At 41.8% G+C, this 14,818-nt stretch overlaps 2 protein-coding genes across 8 annotated transcripts in view; one reads left to right on the top strand and one right to left on the bottom strand.

Moving 5' to 3' along the window:
- The window catches only part of TP53BP1 (tumor protein p53 binding protein 1), a 94,783-nt gene extending 82,197 nt beyond the window's left edge, over positions 1-12,586 (top strand). For 5 of the 6 annotated variants that reach the window (XM_053595696.1, XM_053595699.1, XM_053595697.1 and 2 more), the window contains 7 exons: positions 2,906-3,097; positions 3,493-3,708; positions 5,904-6,119; positions 9,732-9,826; positions 10,652-10,851; positions 11,669-11,814; positions 12,230-12,586. In XM_053595696.1, the coding sequence (XP_053451671.1) occupies positions 2,906-3,097; positions 3,493-3,708; positions 5,904-6,119; positions 9,732-9,826; positions 10,652-10,851; positions 11,669-11,814; positions 12,230-12,417 (1,253 nt within the window). In that variant the 3' untranslated portion in view covers positions 12,418-12,586. The remainder of the gene's footprint in view (positions 1-2,905; positions 3,098-3,492; positions 3,709-5,903; positions 6,120-9,731; positions 9,827-10,651; positions 10,852-11,668; positions 11,815-12,229) is intronic. The other variant, XM_053595698.1, reaches the window with a different exon arrangement.
- Positions 12,587-12,739: 153 nt separating this feature from the next.
- Positions 12,740-14,818, bottom strand: part of TUBGCP4 (tubulin gamma complex associated protein 4) — a 48,058-nt gene continuing 45,979 nt past the window's right edge. For both annotated transcript variants that reach the window (XM_053595733.1, XM_053595734.1), the window contains exon 18: positions 12,740-14,588. In XM_053595733.1, the coding sequence (XP_053451708.1) occupies positions 14,576-14,588 (13 nt within the window). In that variant the 3' untranslated portion in view covers positions 12,740-14,575. The remainder of the gene's footprint in view (positions 14,589-14,818) is intronic.

Genomic DNA, 14,818 nt, shown 5'->3' with positions numbered 1-14,818 from the left:
GTTTTAAGGAGTACTGGTCAGGTATTTTGTAGATTGTCCCTCAATTTGGGTTTGTTGAGAACTTTTTGAAAGGATGAGAACTTTTTGAAAGGATGTCACAGAAGTGAAGTGGCTTTCTCATATCAAATAAGGGCTGGGGAAGGTATGTACTGTGCACATGATAGGACTGGGGATGTTAATCTTCATCACTGGTTAAGGTTGCATGTGCCAGCTTTCTCCACTTTAAAATTAGTGGTTTTCCCTTTCTGTACTTGATTGTTTCACCACTGGCTTTTAAACTACCTCTTTGATGGGAACTCAGTAGGTGAGTATGGCAAATACACTGAAACATTTTTGCTTAGGAAAAAATTGTTAGTGCTGTGTTTATATGCCTGCATATCCACCACTTATTTTCTGGTTTGAAGAATGATGCCTTTTTTATTTTTCTTTTTGAAGTAGATAGTATTGGTGATGGTAAAAGATTTGTGTTTGTTATTACTGTTTCATGTGTTAGTTCTTTGAATATATTGTGTCTTTTGTATGAACTAATTTGAAGATACCTATTTATGTTGAGTTTGTCATTTAAAAATATCCTTTCTGGGGATGTTTTTGAACATGCGTTGGGATACAATGGGCAAAAGGGCCTTTCTATTAAAGTCTCTCCAGGTTCACTTGAAGTTGGAATTCCCTAAGTAGTTGCTGTTTGTCCCTTTGTTGCAGTATTAAATGGGCCACTTCACCTCCTATTTCTGGATTAACATCATTAGCTCTATATGGCAGCTGTTAGGAGTAATGCATGGATTGGGGTCTTTTATGACCAGTGACTCATAGTTTGTGTGTATCAAATGCATTCATTCTTCTTTCAGGTGTAAATTCTTGGAGGTCCACATTTGGCCCTTTTACGACAAAGATAATCTTTATGCAGAGTGAATCATGGAATCAAGGGGTATTGAGACTATCTACTAATGTCAACACTAGACTGCTTCTAGTTTTAGTAGCTCATTAGTGTGAAGTATATTGTTGGCCTTAGGCTTCTTTGTACTTTTGAAGTAGTCTTTGTGATTTACTTTGGTGATAAGAGATTTAAGTTAGGAGATGAACAAGCAAGGACAAAGAATGATTCTAAGGAGAGAATCAAGGCTTGCTTTTTCCTTTACATTGTTTTCCTTGAGTGGGATAGGCTCTGGGTTTCTTTCAGCTCTTCATTCAAGTACAGGCTGATGGGAGAGAACAAAATGGACCCTTCTGTTTATAGGAATGAAAGTATTAATAGTAATGCCATATTTTTATATCATAATGTGTTGGAGTGTGCATATTTGTATATAAATCTGTATCGTGTATATTTATTGCTTATTGATTGCTGGCAGAGAAACAGTGTTCTCTTTCACAGGATTGGAAATAGGTCTTGCCCAAGGTCACACAGCTTGGTAGTAGCAGAATTAGGCTTACACTCGGGTGTATTGAATTCTAATCCAGTTTCCTTTTTTTTTTTTTGTAGAGACAGAGTCTCACTTTACCACCCTCGGTAGAGTGCCGTGGCATCACACGGCTCACAGCAACCTCCAGCTCTTGGGCTTATGCGATTCTCTTGCCTCAGCCTCCCGAGCAGCTGGGACTACAGGCACCAGCCACAATGCCCAGCTATTTTTCTGTTGTTTCAGTTTGGCCAGGGCTGGGTTTGAACTCACCACCCTCAGCATATGGGGCCGGCGCCCTACTCACTGAGCCACAGGTGCCGCCCTTTTTTTTTTTGTAGAGATAGAGTCTCACTTTATGGCCCTCAGTAGAGTGCCATGGCATCACATAGCTCACAGCAACCTCCAACTCCTGGGCTTAAGCAATTCTCTTGCCTCAGCCTCCCAAGTAGCTGGGGCTACAGGCGCCCGCCACAACACCCACTATTTTGTTTTTGTTGTTGTTGTTGTGGTTCGGCCGGGGCCGGGTTTGAACCCGCCACCCTTGGTATATGGGGCCGGCACCTTACCGACTGAGCCACAGGTGCTGCCCTCCAGTTTCCTTTTACACCCCACATTGAGTTTCTTCTGTTTTAAAGGCCTTATCTTTAGGTTCTGAATCAGAGCAAGAGCAGGAAAGTAGATAATCAAGAGGGAAGATTAGGCTGGGACTGTTTTTTTCCCTTCTTTTGTTCTATCTCTATACTTTTTTTTTCTCTTTTGTAGACAGGGTCCTGCTCTGTCACCCAGGCTGGAGTACAGTGACACTGATCCTAGTTCACTGCAGCCTTAAACTCCTCGGCTCATGTGAATCAATCCTTCTGCTTCAGCCCTCCCAAGTAGCAAGGACTATAGGCACACACCATCATGCTTGGCTGTTTTTTTAATTTTTTTGTAGAGATGGGGACTTGATACATTGCCCAGGCTGATCTAGAACTCCTGGCCTCAAGAATTCCCCCACTTCAGCTCCCAAAGTGTTGAGATTATAGGCATGAGTCACTGTACCTGGCAATATCTGTTTTCTAATTTTGCTACGTACACCAGACACGAACACACATAACATTCTCTCTCTCAGAAGGTTATTTTTTACTTATACCTTAACTCAAGACTTTTCACTCAGTCTCCAAAGGAAACAAGAAGGAAAGGTTTAGTAAGTTATAATGGAATTTGTTAAGAAATTACGTGACATTTCACTTCAAAGGAACCATCTGAACCACAAACAATACATAAGGGATGTCTTTGGAAAGCTTTATTTTATAACCAAAGGCCTATCAAGAAATGTTCTCAGTGTAGTAGCTGCATCTATCCTAAGTGTTACTACTGTTTGAGATTGACAGGTAGGATTTTAAATCCTAGCTTCAGTCTACCGTTGGATCTCTAAATTCTTCTACTCAAGCCTGCTTTGCAGAGCCCTCATGAGAGGGTTAAGCTTACCTAAATCAAAGGTAAGCTTCTTTTATGTCCTCCCCCAGGAGTCGTGAAAGGGCATAGGAAGGAGTCTGGGGAACTGTACTATAGCATTGAAAAAGAAGGCCAAAGGAAGTGGTATAAACGAATGGCTGTCATCCTATCCTTGGAGCAAGGAAACAGACTGAGAGAACAGTATGGGCTCGGCCCATATGAGGCAGTAACGCCCCTCACAAAGGCAGCAGATATCAGCTTAGGTAAGACCTTTGCTTCCTGAACTTTGGGGCTTTTTTTCTGCTTATGTGGGAGGAATAATATCTGGAGCTATCAGTAAAGTTTCCCTACTCTTATTATTCCTTTATGTGGCTTATCAGATCATGATGGGCTGTCGTTTCTAGAGCTACAGCCTTCTGTTTTCTTCATAGTACCAAACAAAAAGTCCTTAGGATTTTTATGCTGTCCCAATTCTTTATAGGACTAAACACATTTCAGTCATGGCAAAACTAGAATAGAAAATATGACCTTAAAAGAGGCTTCTTGCCCTCATGGGAAGTGGGGGAAAGGGTATCTAAATCAGGCTGTGCTCAACTTCTTAAGAGTTCAGGACCTTAGACCATGGGATTTGACCAACTCTGGTTTATTCCTACTACAGACAATTTGGTAGAAGGGAAGCGGAAACGGCGCAGTAACATCAGCTCACCGGCCACCCCCACTGCCTCCAGTAGCAGCAGCACAACCCCTACCCGTAAAGTCACAGAAAGTCCTCGTGCCTCCATGGGAGTCCTCTCTGGCAAAAGAAAACTTATCATTTCTGAGGAGGAAAGGTCCCCTGCCAAGCGAGGCCGCAAGTCTGCTGCTGTGAAACCTGGTGAGTGCTTCATTCTGCCTCATCCTCCCTAAGACAACAGCAGAATGCACAGTCACCTGCTGGAAAGATGGCAGTGATGGCCTTTCTGTCCTGGCTACCAAGTTGGGGGTCCCACACAAGCCCATAGGTGATGCTTACTACAACCCTTCTCCCCCAGTTCTCAGCAGAGTCCAGTGGATAAAGTAGACTAGCCAGCTCCTATGTAGGTTCTAGGAGGGAAAGAAATAATTGAATTTAAGGATATTAAAAAATAGGTGAAATTTCACCTGGGCCAGCTAAAAACAACAATGATAACTGCAACAAAAAATAGCTGGGTGTTGTGGCGGGTGCCTGTAGTCCCAGCTACTAGGGAGGCTGAGGCAAGAGAATTGCTTGAGTCTGAGAGTTTGAGGTTGCTGTGAGCTGTGACGCCACGGCTATCTACTGAGGGCAGCATAGTGAGACTCTGTCTCCAAAAAAAAAAGGTGAAATTTCTATTAATATCTCTTCATTTGCCTGTACTGTACTGTTTCCTGGAAACTGCTCCCCTCTCCCTTGTGCTTGGAGCCCTCTGGCTTTCTCAAACTTCCTACTGAAAAGTTGTATTTCAGCATGCAGCTACCCTCTTTCCATTGTCTCCCAACAATCCCTTTCCAGTGCCTTATTTATGTTCAACATTAAGAGAGAAGTTCAGTCCATTTTGTTTATTGAGTCTCTATCATGACCCAGACCCAGATGCTGTGCATTCTGGAGATACAGAGGTAGAGGCAGTCTCTGCCCTGATGGAACTTTCTCAGGCTAGCAAACTAATGAAATTCCATTGCTTGTTGCATTGTCCCTGGCACTAGAGCGCCTTTTTTTCCCTGTGAGTTGTGTCATACCCATATCTACTTAATACTGCTGCTGTGTTTCAAGGTATTTAAAAACAACAGATAACCTTTGTTGAACATTTACTGTGTGAGGCATGGAGTTAAGTGCTTCACACACGTCGTATGTAATCCCTATGAAATACAGGTGCTAGAATTTGTTTTCCAGCTGAAGAATCTAAGGCACAGAAAACTTTCCCAAGGTGACAAAGTAAACCAGGATTCAGACTCAGGCAGTCTTGACTCTAAGTCCAGCCTTGTATATATTACATCATATTGCCTCTGAGACTGTTCTCTTGCTGCTGGTTTTATTTTAGAGAGGCATGCATGACCTGTCTGTCATCTTAGCCTCCTAATGAACCTACGATTCAGCTTCTTCAGGTCAGGTATTTGTTTTCTTCTTGAGGACTTATTGGGGCACTCTAGCACGGGTGTTCTGGGAGTCCCGGGCTGCCTAGTACCACTTACCTACCCAGGTGTTGGCAACTTAGGCAGTTGAGGAAAGCTGTTTTGATGTGGCTCCATTTGCCTATAAAAGCTTTATTACCAAGTATTCTCTGCACCATTCTGGTGAAGGTCAAAGAGGGGGTGGGAGGATTTGCTGGAGAAGTTTCTTGGTAATAAAAAGGTGTTTTTGTTTTTTTAAAGGCTGCTTCAAAATATCACTTACCCTTGGGGAAATCAGCACTGGGCAAAGAAAGTAGGCTGAAGATTTCTAGACATTTTTCACTCCTCCTACCTACTCTTTGTTTATTATTAGAACTACCTTTTTTCAGATGACCTTAGAAGTATATAGTGTGGCTCTATAAAAATAATACTTAAACTTGATTTTCATTATGAAAATACTGTGTCCGTTGTCATGACTGTGTAAAATTTAAACATGTAGGCGGTGCCCATAGCTCAGTTGGGTAGGTTGCTGGCCACATACATCGAGGCTAGCGGGTTTGAACCCACCCTGGGCCACCTAAAACGACAATGGCAATTGCAATTGTGGCAGCCGTCTGTAGTCCCAGCTACTTGGGAAGCTGAGGCAAGAGAATCGCTTAAGCCCAAGAGTTTGAGGTTATGAGTTGGGATGCCACGGCACTGTACCCAGGGTGACAGCTTGAGACTCTGTCTCAATAAATAAATAAATAAATAAAATTTAAACTTGTAAATTCCTCCTTGTTATAAATTTGATTGGTCCTAGGTTGTTGGCCATTTAGAATGTTGGCCATAGGAGTGGTCTTTGGTTCATAGTTTAGAAAGTTTATCAGAACATTGTCTACCCATCAAGTCAAGGTTGGTGCTAGGGCTTTTGATTAGGCAGGGGTCTGTATCTCTCTATTAACGTGCCTCTGTCCTTCCTAGGTGCAGTAGGGGCAGGAGATTTTGTGAGCGCCTGTGAGAGTGGAGACAACACAGGTGAACCCTCTGCCCTGGAAGAGCAGAGAGGGCCTTTGCCTCTCAACAAGACATTGTTTCTGGGCTATGCCTTTCTCCTCACCATGGCCACAACCGGTGACAAGTTAGCCAGCCGCTCCAAACTATCAGATGGTCCTACAGGAAGCAGTGAGGAAGAGGAGGGTAAGGCCTTAAGAAGCCCTTGGGGCTCTGACACATACATTTCCTTCCTTTATAGTCACTTAGGAGCTCGTGGTTCCCCTGCCATGTGTAGAGGAGGCAGGACAAGTAGCAACTGGGATCTAGGTTGGGGAAGTGAAAATCTGTACCCTTTTGGTTTATAGACTGTTTTCATAAAACTCCTTTTGGTGAGTAGTTCCTTAGAACAGTCCCATGAGGCAGATAGGCTACAGACCTCATCCCTTTTATAGATAAGGAAATAAGCTTGGAGCGGTTAATAATTGCTTTTTTTGTCCACAATAGGGCAAACTGGGGGGACTAGAGCCATGTTCATTTTACTCTCCTACAACCATCCAAGTCAGTCAGGTTTCTGAATACCTTACATCTTCCCCATTTGTGTTCTAAAGGCATCTGTTCAAGCAAACCCATGTGGAGGGTGAGCTTCATTCTCTTGAGGTCTGAGCATCAGATTAAGAATGTGGGTTGTCCTAGTGCCCCAGGGTAATTTGAGAGAGCTTCTTGGCCTTTTCAGCTCTTGTACCTGAACTTGTCACACTTAATCTATACTTTGCATTTCTGTTTCATTGTCATCTGTTACATAGTTTTTGAGTGAAGGCTGCAGTAGGAAGAGGTCTAAGAAGTGTGTACAGAATGAAGAAATATATACACTGTAAGTGACAGCAATAACCAAAGCTGTCTGTCAAGGCTAAAGATCCAGATGTTGTTCTACAAGTCAGAGTCCTAACATTGAGCCTTGCAGAATTGAATTAGGGAATGTGCTTGTCATAAAATAGCACCACTGAAAATAGATCTGTGATAATTGCCATTTCACATGTGTGGTGTGTGCACGACTCCTACTTAACCAACACTGTATCTTACCAACTGCAGCTACATGGAGATATGTACAAGGGCATGAGTAGGATGAGTAGGGAGTTGCAGTTAAGGTTTATACTACTTGGAAAGTACATTAAAAAAAAGTTAGGAGGCTCGGCACCTGTAGCACAGTTGAGGCTTGGCACCTGTGGCACCTGTACCACATACACTGAGGCTGGCGGGTTGAAACCCAGCCCCGGCCAGCTAAAACAACAATGACAACTGCAACAAAAAATAGCTGGGTGTTGTGGCGCGTGCCTATAGTCCCAGCTCCTTGGGAGGCGGAGGCTGGAGAATCACTTAAGCCCAAGAGTTGGAGGTTGCTGCACTCTACCAAGGGCGACATAGTGAGACTGTCTCTCAAAAAAACCAAAAAACAAAACAAACAAAAAAAAAAAACAGGAGTTGAGAGGCTCTGGTAGTGGGGAGTCAGGCTATGGGAACATGTCGTGGTGTGGTAGGATTTCTGTTGTTTGTCAAATAATTCATATAGGTACAATGAAAGATAAACAATGTATGTGAGTTTTCTAGATAGGAATTTTATTTTTATTATAAATAATTAGAAGTCCCTTGAGGATTCTAGTGAAGATATGTCATGGCAGTAAAACAATATTCATGGTTTTTATTCTCTAACAAACTCCTACCCTTTTCCTAAACCAGAACTTCATGAGTCTGCTCTGTGGATGTTCCATTTGTTGTTTGGTACAACATAGTCAAGAAAGCTGTCGGCTGTGAGATGTAGGCTGTCCAGCTCCTTAAAAGTCTCTGTGCCTGTGTAAGGCCTAATAAATGCATATAAATTAAGTTAGGCGTTTGGACAGTTTTTTAAGGGATCTCCAGGTTTCTAGTAGAAAGCGCATGGTTATGGTAACTATATCTGTTCTAAGTTGGCTCCTTCATCCTCGGACACTGTCCCAACAGCACTAGAAGAATCCTTGGCATTTTTGGCATGTGGAAGGGACTAAATAGTTCTCCGCAGAATTATAGATTTCAAGAAGCTATGGGATACGTGTTACAGATAAATTGGTGTTTCTTAGATGTTAGCTTTAATGCAAATTCAATAGAATATTTAAATCCATGTTATGAGACTTATTAATAAGTTATGAATATGGCTTCCAGTCTTGTTAGGTGGCACACAAGAAAGGACTCCATCAGACAGATTAACACAGGGTTTATTTAGTATATATATACCTTCATACATGATTTGGATGGTAGAATTAACCTATTCCTTTTAGCCTCTGGTTGGTCAGGGCACTCATACCTCAAAAGTAAAGAAAATTTAATCCAAACTCATTGAGGAAGATTAGAGAAATGGACTGCTTAGGTTACATAATACTTGATTACACAAATGAAAAAAATATAATTAGGGATTAAAATCTTAAATCAGTCCTAGATTAAGCCGACTAAAATAAAGGATTATGAAGGGTGTCAGCAGGGAGTCATGGTGCTGAAGATTGTGATATGGTCTGTGAGATAGGAAAAAGATTGTGGGACCAAGCTGAGCAAAGCCCTGTAATATTCTGAGTTTCTTACAATCATTTCAAGTTTCTAGTTTGGGTTTTGATTTTGAGAAAGGAATGTTGAATTAAGGAAATGAAAGTGAATAGGCTGGCCTAATAGAACTAAACCTAGATGTAGAGCCCTGGTACGGGGGGACCGCCACACTGCCTGAGCTGCTCTGGCAGGCAGGGAGGGCATCAAAGGGGGTGCCATCTCTGCAAGGGGTCTTCTCCATCAGATCTTACTTCTGGGTGTGAGGGGCAAGGGGAATGGTCCTGGCATTGAACTTTATGCATTGGGTTGAGATTTTTATCTGTGATATTAATTTCAGTTACTTAGAACTTAACTTCCCAGAACTCCTAATTAACTAAAATCTCTAATGTCTTGCTTTTCTTTTCTTTTCTTTTTAATGTGTTATTTATATATGAGAGGAGCAGATGACAAGAAAACAAGCTCAAATTAGATATTTGGTCAAAAGAAGCAATTTCTAATTGCTTAGGGTCATTACAGCTTCAGCCTCATCTCTCATACCTTCTACTTCACCCTCAAGACTATAGAGCAGTCATTGATGTTCAGTGTCCTGAGGTACTTCAAGATCATCAAAGGTAGATAGTTTTCAATAAAAAGGTTGAAACAGGATTTTCTGACTAATCTTCACTCATTTCAGTTAAATTTTAAAAACCATACTTTCTTTGAACATTCTGTTTTATCAAACTTTTAGTTTACAAGGGGGTAAAAAGGCTGAAGAAGTGGGAATTTGAAGGCTTTATTATATAACAATGCACATCAGCTATTCATCTCCACAGAAGGTGGAACTAGAGGAAGTGGGTTTGGTTTGCAGCAGGAAAAGTTGAGGGTAGACATAAGAACTTTCTGATGGTAAAGGTTATTCAAATTGGAATATGTCACTTGGGAAATGGTTGTGTGTCTGTCCCTAAGAACAGTCCCATGACATAGTCTTAGTGCAGGAATTTCTGATGTTTTTAGGTCTGGGACCTACCTCCAAGCCCTCATCTTCATGATCCCTCCTACTTTTGTACCTTCTTTTAGCAGCACTTTATAGACGTCAAGACAGATCTCTTTCTGAACCGTGGGGAAGCCTTTGACCTGTTTTTGGGGACACTGCTGTGGAGATAGCTAGGGAGTGGAAAAAGGGGCGGTAAGAAGGAGGCATAAAGTAGCAAATAAGAAAACCACCACTCAGTAATTATTGATGATCTTGGTTATTTTTTTTTAATATAGAATTTTTAGAAATTCCTCCTTTCAACAAGCAGTACACAGAATCCCAGCTTCGAGCAGGAGCTGGCTATATCCTCGAAGATTTCAATGAAGCCCAGGTGAGGAGTTTTTTCTCTGTGTAGTTACCCAGAGTAGCAATGATAAAAGCCCATTGGCTATATGAGAACAGGCCCAAAAGGGGTTAGGGAGGTTGGATAAAGTAGCCAAAGATGTCAAGAAACTGGGAAACTGCCAAAATGTTGTTCCATAAAATAGAATTTTTATTGTGTACAATGAAAAGAGATTAGAACCTTAGGTTAGTTAATGTTTGTGGTTCTGATGCTGAGACAAAAACAGATTGAAATTTTAATTAGTTTAAGCATGGTGATTCACACCTGTCATCCTAGCATGCTGGGAAGCTGAGGTGGGAGGATCTCTTGAGCTCAGGAGTTTGAGACCAGCCTCAGCAAGAGCAAGGCTCTACTAAAAATAGAAAAATTAGCCAGGTGTTGTGGTGGGCGCTTGTAGTTTTAGCTACTTGGGAGGCTGAGGCAAAAAGACCACTTGAACCCCAGAGTTTGAGGTTGCTGTGAGCTAGGCTGATGCTACAGCCCTCTAGCCTGGTCAACAGAGTGAAACTGTGTTTCAACAAAAAGAAATTTGTGTTTGGTAGAAATCCCTATTTGTGTTTTTGATTCTAGGCCTGAAAAGCTTAGTTGTCATTTGAGGATTTAGGCTCTCAGAAAGTTGCAAGTGGGGCAGGGAGAACATCTGTGGAAGCCATTCGGGCCTTCGTGAGAAAAGCAGCCTTGGGGAAGATGGGACATAGTAAATCCCATCTTGGATAGTATTTGAAGTCTTCAGATCTGCTCTTCAAGGCTCATTAGGGTGTTATTTGGGAGCTTGCCATAAATCACACATTTGCTCTGTTACTTTTCTTCCAGTGTAACTCAGCCTACCAGTGTCTCCTAATTGCGGATCAGCATTGTCGAACTCGCAAGTATTTTCTGTGCCTTGCCAGTGGGATTCCTTGTGTCTCTCATGTCTGGGTCCATGACAGTTGCCATGCCAACCAGCTCCAGAACTACCGTAATTATCTGTTGCCAGCTGGGTATAGCCTTGAGGAGCAGAGAATTCTTGACTGGTAAGTATTTGAGAACTCATGTAGCACTGTATAGACAGAAAAAACAGCAAGCATTTGGAAGGATGAGAATCTAGGTGAGAGAGTAAATACTTCTGGAAAATGGAATGTCTACCGGATTCTAGAATTTGAGTGGGTTTGAAATGATTCCAGTAGTTCATATAGTTTGTTTCCACAGGCCATATTGCCTACAAACCTTTTTTTTTTTTTTTTTTTTTTTTTTGGTAGAGACAGAGTCTCACTTTATGGCCCTCAGTAGAGTGCAGTGGCCTCACACAGCTCACAGCAACCTCCAACTCCTGGGCTTAAGCGATTCTCGTGCCTCAGCCTCCCGAGTAGCTGAGACTACAGGCACCCGCCACAACGCCCGGCTATTTTTTGGTTGCATTTTGGCCGGGGCTGGGTTTGAACCCGCCACCCTTGGTATATGGGGCCAGCGCCTTACCGACTGAGCCACAGGCACCACCCTGCCTACAAACCTTTTGAAAATGTATAAGGATTTGCATGTAGGATGAATATTCTCAACCTGTAAAGTTAGAGAGCTTAGTTTTAAGAAAACACTTAAAAAATAATAGTCTCAAAAACAGGATTTAGATTATTTCCATCTCTGGGACATACAAGGAAATCAGAAGAACAGGATCAGAAAGCCATCCCAGAGAATACAAATTCACAGAAGAGAGGGGGACCTGATAGAAGTCTAGGTTGTGAAAGCATTCAGACGTGCATGATTCCCTTTGCAGAGGGGCGATTTTTGGGGTATTATCTGTCATGCTAAAGTCCCATTGAATTCCTGAGGGCTGTGTCTCTGACTTCTTTATAGGCAACCCCGTGAAAACCCTTTCCAGAATCTGAAGGTACTATTGGTATCAGACCAGCAGCAGAACTTCCTGGAGCTCTGGTCTGAGATCCTCATGACTGGGGGGGCAGCCTCCGTGAAGCAGCACCATTCAAGTGCCCATAACAAAGGTACAGAGAGAGAGAGAGAATGCGTGTTGTCATTGTTTCAAGGATATCCTTAGATCCATAGCTGTTAGGCCTTGGGGCACAAGTCTCAGTTCTGATAGGCTGACTCATATCCATGTTACTGAGAGAAGAAAAGTACTGCTTTTAAGAGGTGAGTCAATATAAGTGAAGCACTAGGCTGTCTATGCCATTACTGGTCTCCTATGTAACGTTTAGTCTGTTAAACATTTCTGCAAATGCTTAAACAGTTAAAAAGGTTATAACTTTTTACTTTCGGCCATGATAAGTTGCACTGTGTTTGACACAATAGGACTGTAGTTTGGGCAGAGTGGATGTATTGGCTAGAAGGCACATCTGTCCTCCTGAGAGCGCAATACTGAGCGTCCTTTCCTCTTTCACCTTCTCTTGCTCCTTGCAGATATTGCTTTAGGGGTATTTGATGTGGTGGTGACGGACCCCTCATGTCCAGCCTCGGTGCTGAAATGTGCTGAAGCACTGCAGCTGCCTGTGGTGTCACAAGAGTGGGTGATCCAGTGCCTCATTGTTGGGGAGAGAATCGGATTCAAGCAGCATCCAAAATATAAACATGATTATGTTTCTCACTAAAGATAATTGGTCTTACCAGTTTTATTCCCTGCTATTGTGGAGATTGTGTTTTAACCAGGTTTTAAATGTGTCTTGTGTGTAACTGGATTCCTTGCATGGATCATGTATATAGTTTTATTTGCTGGACTTTTATGATAAAATAAATGTTGAATCTCTTTGGTTGTAGTAACTGGGATTTTTTAATTATCTGTTTCTTTCAGCTTAATCTCAGAATAAATAAGGCAAACAGTTCCTTCTCTGAAGCCTTCAATAGGCTTGTTCACTTTAGGAGGACAACTAGCCAAGGAAAATAAAGTTAGGAGTGAACTTTGTTCTTTAGAACCATTATCAAAAAGCAGACTGTCTGACATGCTGTGCTTCCAAACACTAAATTTTAAAGTAGGTTAGGGTCCAGATTAATAATTGTGCCAAAAGTTGAATGGAATTGGGCACAGAAAGATGTCTCTTGCTCTCTTTAGAGCTGAGCTCATTAACAACTGCCCTGTGGGTACTCCTCCACTCAGAGCTAGATAGGAAAAGGACGCATTGCTGTGAGTAGACAATGACCATAAGCTTGATGATACAACTCTATTAAGACAGACATGAGATGCATTAAGTGAGAACACTTGAAAATGTTAAAAGCTCTAGTCAGACGTCCATTATTGTCACAATAGCTGGATGCTGTTCCTTCTCTCCTCCTAACATTATCCCTGTTAATGACCTCATTATCTAGGGCAGGGATCAACAAATTCCTTCTGTAAAGGGCCAAACAGTAAATATTTTAGGCTTTTGGGCCATTTGGTCTGTTGGAACTACTTTTTTTGCTGGGAGAACATGAAAGCAACCCAAGACGATGTGTTTTCAGTAGAAGTGTATTTACAAAAACAGGCCACAGTTTGCCAGTGCCTGTGCTAGATGCAAAGGAAGGGTCATCTTTAGTTAACAAGAGGGAAAAAGCCTGTCATAGCAGCAGTAAAAGTCAGATTCAGTGATTATAAACTGAGGCCCAAAATACATATTCTTTTTCAGTTTGGAGGGGGCTGTTCAAAGAATATTTATTTTGGTTCACACTGATATGAACGTTAATGATTACGAATGACGGCTGGGTCACATTATGAAAACCTCAATACCTGTGGCTTATTTAACTAATATGGGATAACTGCCTGTAATTTTTAGCATTTAAAATCTAAAAATTTTACCTCTACTTTTTCTTTTTTTTTTTTTTGTAGAGACAGAGTCTCACTGTACTGCCCTCAGGTAGAATGCTGTGGTGTCACACGGCTCACAGCAACCTCTAATTCTTGGGCTTACGCGATTCTCTTGCCTCAGCCTCCCGAGCAGCTGGGACTACAGGTGCCCGCCACAACGCCCGGCTATTTTTTTTTTTTTTTTTTGGTTGCAGTTTGGCCAAGGCTGGGTTTGAACCCGCCACCCTTGGCATATGGGGCCGGTGCCCTACTCACTGAGCCACAGGCGCCGCCCATCCTCTACTTTTTCTTACAGACCTATTTTTCTTTGAGGGAAAAACATGATTTTAATCACATTATCATTAATATAAATGATTGTAATGTATTTTTTCAATAGCCAGAACTGCCCTTTTACCAGACTTAAATACTAGAAGTTACTAGCAAAACTCTTCAGATTCAGTTTCTTCAGAAGTCTTACACTTCTGAGGGAGGAAAGGTAACCTGTGTAGGTATAGATTACTTGGTGTAGAGAGAAGGCAAGCCTATCTTACCTGTACCTTTCTTACTCAGTGGTGGTGTCCAACAGCTGACTTGTTTATAAACATAATTCCCTTTTCACATTATTATCCCAAAATACTAAACTTTCTGACCTATATTATTTACTGCTATATCATAGCAGGTGCTGCCTATTGAATAAACGAGCATACCTAACAGGTGTTCTCAATGTAAGGGATCAGTGCCCTTGCATGGCCAGCACAGGAACAGCTGATGCAAAATAGTCTCTCTGGTGGATGAGACTCCTTCCACATGACAATGACATGAAGGATTTGTACTATTCAGTAATTGCTTCTAGGAAGAAAGGTAGCACCCCTGTCATTAGGCTGCAAACATTTTGCACATGGCTAGAGAATGGGCTATTTGTTTTGAATCTTCCCTTACAAACTTGGAAATGTGGTGGGATCGCCTTATTTCAGTTTACAAGCCAGAAATTTTCACATCCCGAAACTACAAAAGAGAAGAAAAGAAACCTTATTAAATATCATGCTTTCCCAAGATGGTCTTCAAAGAAATATGCAACAAGGGCAGCCTATTATCTAGATAATGTCATCTCAAAACTCAAAGAGTTTTGTTTCTTTGACTTGAGTTAAAATCACTTAGGAAAAAAACCCACTTGTAGATATTTTAGTGGTTGAAAGGAGGGCAGTGACATGATTTTCTGAGTGGGAATGACACGT

Source organism: Nycticebus coucang, chromosome 6 (genome assembly GCF_027406575.1).
Source record: "Nycticebus coucang isolate mNycCou1 chromosome 6, mNycCou1.pri, whole genome shotgun sequence".
Lineage (NCBI taxonomy): Eukaryota > Metazoa > Chordata > Mammalia > Primates > Lorisidae > Nycticebus > Nycticebus coucang.
This window is presented reverse-complemented; position numbering and strand designations above follow the sequence as displayed.